Source organism: Salvelinus sp. IW2-2015, linkage group LG28 (genome assembly GCF_002910315.2).
Source record: "Salvelinus sp. IW2-2015 linkage group LG28, ASM291031v2, whole genome shotgun sequence".
Taxonomy (NCBI): domain Eukaryota; kingdom Metazoa; phylum Chordata; class Actinopteri; order Salmoniformes; family Salmonidae; genus Salvelinus; species Salvelinus sp. IW2-2015.
The window spans coordinates 27,553,939-27,559,726 of record NC_036868.1 but is presented as its reverse complement, the minus strand read 5'-3'; the positions used below and the strand labels follow the sequence as shown (position 1 = coordinate 27,559,726).

The window sequence follows — 5,788 nt, the reverse complement described above, 5'->3', positions numbered from 1 at the left end:
AGTACGTCCTAGTTTCATTGTTGTGCTGATCACATCCCCGAATCCGTTTTTCTACACCAGAATCCCTCACATCTTTGACAAGAGCTCAGAAAAGGTCACAATAAGTTGAAAGCTAGTGCTGTGTAGAGACAGAAACTCTCAGTTGTGTATGTTCCAAGTCTTACCATCATCCTCTAGGCCATTTGAAGTCCCTTCAGCTATATTTATAACCACACTACCTCCTCTAGACACATTAAAAACGCTGCTACAGGACTCACAGTCCTCTTTCTCTCTCTACCTGTACCTAAATTCTCTGCCCTGCACCTGAAAAATGAGGCACCTGTAAAACGACGGAGACTCGTTCTTAAGCTTTTACATAAAAGAAAAGTGGGTACTGATCATGTCCAATGACGACAATATCCGCGAGAGGGAATCCGCTTGCTTTCGGTAGGTTAGATGTACAGTCAATACCTGTGATACAGTGTGAACATTCTCAGTGAACCCACTGGTGCAGGGAGCTTCCCTTCATCTGCAGTTGATTGTGTTGGGGTTTCGGGCTGTCTTGAAAGGCAACGAAAATGCTATCAGATGATGTCATATCCCTGAGATATGTATCGTCCACTTAGGTCTGGGTACCAGTTGTCTTAGCTAACATTCCACTCCTTCCCTCGCCTGTCATTTGCCAAAACTCCTCACCGCTCAAGGAGTGGAATGTTAGCTAAGAAGACTAGCTCAACAGAGACGGCAACCAGGCTTGTGTCCACTAGGTCACACTCAGTGTTAGGGAGTAGTGAACAACATGTCATTTAACTAGTAATTAAATTACGTTTTGCAGTAGCTTGGTGGTAGTTGAACTCAATTCAAATATTGGTAGTGTTTTCAGTAGTTACTTGTTACTACATAACTTTCTTTGCCATGTAGTGGTGTACGGCACACTACTTTTTAAATGTTTTATTCAGTTCCTTTCTTTTTCGGCATCAGACCTGCCTATAAAGCTCACTTGAAACACCATTTGTGTGTTTAATAAGATACATTACATTTAAGTTAACATATGACCACAGAGTGATCTTGTTTTTGCAATTTGTATCCTATAGCAATTAAGATTTAGATATGATATTTTCTCACTAAGTTGTATGGACGTAGTGAACTTCTTTTTCAAGGTAACTTTACTTAAGTACAGTAAATACTGCATTTCTTAAGGGTAACTTTACTTAAGTACAGTAAATACTGCATTTCTTAAGGGTAACTTTACTTAAGTACAGTAAATACTGCATTTCTTAAGGGTAACTTTACTTAAGTACAGTAAATACTGCATTTCTTAAGGGTAACTTTACTTAAGTACAGTAAATACTGCATTTCTCAAGGGTAACTTTAGCATAGCTTAACTTCTTCCAGTATAAAGTAATTGGTATCTTGGTAAACTATATATTTTCAGAGTAGCTTCCCCGACACTGGTCACACTTCAACAAATAAGACTGGTGGTTGATACGTCTCAGGGTCAATACATCACTATCGACTAACCAACCTCCATGAATGTGGAAGAAGAGGACATGGATTGGAGAGGAGCTCACTGCAGGATACAAACCTTTATGGATCCAACACTAACTCTGCAACCCAAATCTGAGTGATGATACTGTAAACAGATGATGATGTTGTCAGAACAGCATTAAGTCCTGATTAACCAGGTTAGCTCAACAGTGGGGCACTCCCGCAACAAACCAGGCCATACAGTACACTACAGTCGAGTAGCCATAAACGCTGAATGAACATGTTGAAAATGGACCAGTACAAATTCGACCACTGCTTTTACCTTTTAGCGACAGAAGTGCCATTTATGCAGAAGGGGCAGACATACTGATGAAACTACGTTGCTATGCATATAAACTGCCTCTACCCTCCGCTCTTTTGGCGAATGTAGTCATTGGAGAAGAAACAGGACGAGCTTCGCTTGAGACTATCCTATCAACGGGCCCTGAAAAACTTGAATATCCTGTTTAWTGCTTTTCGACCTGTCCCCAAATTAATATAATTGGTTCAGAGTTTGTTTTGAAATTTCAACCTGCGTGTCCTGATCGTTTCTGGTGTGAGGTTACAAAATCAACATGCACACGTCCGGTTTGGTTAGCATGTTCGCTTTCAGATTTGATATGTGCTGAGAGAAGGACAGTGTACTGTCTAGCCATACTCCCAAGTACTTGTATGAGGTGACTACCCTAGACCCACTCCAATTCACATACCGCAGATCCACAGATGACAATCTCTCAATTGCATTCCACACTGCCCTCTCGCACCTGGATAAGAGGAACATGTATGTGTGAGGACCGACGCTGGGAGACGAGAAGCAAGTACAGGAAGTGAATATTTAATAAATAACCGACATGAAACAAAACAAGGACAGCGCCTGGAAAAGGGGAACAAAAACGACATTAATGCTGACACGGGGATGAAACTGAGGAATAGAGGCAATGGGGAGGCAATGAATAAGGGGAGGCAATGAATAACTGATGGAGTCCACGTGAGTCCATTGAAGAGCTGATGCGCGTAATGACGTTGACAGGTGTGCGTAATGATGGGCCACCTGACGCCCTCGAGCACCAGAGAGGGGGAGCGGAAGCAGGCGTGGCGGTACCCCGCCCTCTAGGGGCGCCACCCGGGCATTCCAACCTAGGGGGGAGCCCGACGAGCCGGCCGAGGCGTGGGAGCCCGACGAACCGGCCGAGGCGTGGGAGCCCGACGAGCCGGCCGAAGTATGATGTGGGAGCCAGACGAGCCGGCCTAGGTATGACATGGGATGTGAGCCTGCCGTGCCATCCGAGGCAAGAAAACCTCTCGAGCCAGCTAAGCAATGGAAGCCTGACGAGCCAGCTGAGGCACCCCTGGTTCCTTCGGCAGCGGCACCCGAACCCGACGTCACCAACAAAAAACTCCCTGATGCTTCCAATATTGTGGTGTCAGCATTCTGTGAGGACCGACACTGGGAGACGAGAAGCAAGTACATATTTTGTGAATATTTAATAAATAACCGACATGAAACAAAACAAAGACAGCATCTGGTCAGGGGGAACAAAAACGACATTAATGCTGACACAGGGATGAAACTGAGAAATTGACATTCATAGGGGAGGCAATCAATAAGTGATGGAGTCCAGGTGAGTCCCATGAAGCGCTGATGCGCATAACGATGGTGACAGGTGTGCGTAATGATGGGCCGCATGGCGCCCTCGAGCGCCAGAGAGGGGGAGCGGGAGCAGGCGTGACAGTATGTGAGAATGCTGTTCATTGACTACAGCTCAGCATTCAACACCATAGTGCCCTCCAAGCTCATCACTACGCTCAGGACCCTGGGACTAAACACCTCCCTCTGCAACTGGATCCTGGACTTCCTGGCGAGCCGCCCCCAGGGGGTTGAGGGTAACAACACATCTGCCACATTGACCCACAACACGGGGCCCCTCAGAGGTGCACGCTTAGTACCTTCCTGCACTCCCTGGTCACACACAACTGCTTGGCCGTGCACGACTCCAACATCATCATTAAGTTTGCTGATGACACAACGGTGGTAGGCCTGATAACAGACGATGATGAGACAGCCTATAGGGAAGAGGTCAGAGACCTGGCAGTGTGGTGCCAGGACAACAACCTCTCCCTCAACGTCAGCAAGACAAAGGAACTGATTGTGGACTACATGAAATGGAGTTCCGAGCACCCCCCCGTCCACATCGACGGGGCTGTAGTGGAGTGGATTGGGAGCTTCAAGTTCCTCGGTGTCCACACACACCAATACAGTCGTGAAAATGGCACGACAACGCCTCTTCCCCCTCAGGAGACTGAAAAGATTTGTCATGGGCCTTCAGATCCTCACAAAGTTATACAGCTGCACCACTGAGAGCATATTTACTGGCTGCATTTTCGCTTGGTATGGCAACTGATTGGCATCCGACCGCAAGGCGCTACAGATGGTGGTACATAACTGGGCCACCACCAGCCACCCAAGCCATAGACCACGGATCATAAACTACATTCAGCCACGGACCGATATTTTCTTGAGTGGATAGACTGCAAATTGACCACAAGTAGCCACAACAGATAAAACAATCATTTCAAACCTTGCTTACATTTGTATACGATCACAAATCTCTCTCTCTTATGTGTGGGAATACTTTGGAACAGATTTCCAAATGAAAAATCACTGAGAGCTGATTTGCTGGTGTTTTTACAGTCTTATGTCCTCGCCTGGGGTAGAATACCTCATGATAAGCTGTAGACCACACTATCTTCCGAGAGAGTTCACATCTATTTTATTCGTAGCCGTCTATTTACCACCACAAACCGATGCTGGCACTAAGAACGCCACACACACAAACTTTCACAATCTTCAACATACGCTGCTGCTACTCTGTTTATTATCTATCCTGATTACCTCGTCACTTTCACACCTACCAACATGTACCCCTGCACATTGACTCGGTACCGGTACTCCTTTGTACATAGCCTCGCTATTGGTATTTATTGTGTTACTATTTTCTATTTTTTATTTACTTTGTAACTCTGCATATTGGGAAAGGTCTCGTAAGTAAGCATTTCACGCTAACGTCTACAACTGTTGTACTCGGCGCATGTGAGAAATACAATTTGATTTGAACCACTCCCTCCTCTCTACCCTCCCTGCCTTACCTGTACTCTGGAGGCGGGGTCTCGTTTGATCCAATTGATTGCAGTCTCGTAGACCAGTTCCTCAGTCTTGGTATTGAGGCTGTCATTTGACAGGTAGGCCACCAGGTCCTCCTTGGACACATTCAGAATCTCCTCCTGACCCGCCGCCTAGAAAACAAAGATTTTGAAACTTGATTGGGATAAAAATCCAGTTTTTAATCATGTTTGGTAGGTGGTATGGTCTTTGTTTATGAACATCTCATAAATTCATTCATGCATGTATGCATTTATTCATGCATGTATGCATTAATGCATTTATCCACCCACCCAACCCATTCGATTGGTTCATTCAGTAAATCCACCTACCTCAGGGAAGTTCTGGAGTGCAAAGGCTTTGGCCATGTTGTGGAGCTCTGTACATCGCATAGCCTCAGCCATGCCCAGCACACCTAGACAGTTCCCTGCTGTTAGCTGTTTCTCTGCAGAGAGAGAGAGGAGAGAGAGAAAAGGTGGCGAAAGGAGATGGGAGAGAGAGGAGAGGGTGAGAGAAAGAGAGGGGGAGAGGAAGAGAGGAGAGTGAGGCGAGAGGGAGAGACAGAGGGGGGAAAAGGGGAGAGATGGAGAGATTGTCATTCACACATCCATTAAAAAGTCAGGATGGGGGGGGAGAGAGAAAGAGGGGAGAGCTTTGGTCTATCTGTGTGTATATCTGGGGCTAGGGAGAGAGTGTAATAACTCAAACAGCTCAAGGGACAAACAACAAGGGGAATCGATCGCTAGGTGCCCACTGAGCAGGGCCAGGAGACTGGGAAGGCATAGCAGGGATTAGTACTGCAGGTCCAGACGTGACGTTTCACACACACACCACACACACACACACACACACACACACACACACACACCACACACACACACACACACACACACACACACACAACACACACACACACACACACCACACACACACACACACCACACACACACACACACACCACACACACCACACACACACACACACACACACACACACACACCCCTGGGCTGGGGCCCACAGTGGTGAGGCCTGATCAAATGAGCCATTGGTACTGACCACCACCAGATCTCCCATCTATAAGCACAGAGCACTATAAGTGTGTGTGTGGTGGTGTGTGTGTGG

General features: G+C 46.6%; 1 protein-coding gene across 1 annotated transcript in view; it reads right to left on the bottom strand.

Annotated features, from left to right (window-relative positions):
* LOC111954486 (kelch-like protein 29) overlaps positions 1-5,788 on the bottom strand; it is a 362,843-nt gene that overhangs the window by 81,823 nt on the left and 275,232 nt on the right. The window contains exons 8-10 of the mRNA XM_070435852.1: positions 4,999-5,111; positions 4,654-4,800; positions 2,644-2,938 (exon numbers count right to left, since the gene is read on the bottom strand). Of these exons, the coding sequence (XP_070291953.1) occupies positions 2,644-2,938; positions 4,654-4,800; positions 4,999-5,111 (555 nt within the window). The remainder of the gene's footprint in view (positions 1-2,643; positions 2,939-4,653; positions 4,801-4,998; positions 5,112-5,788) is intronic.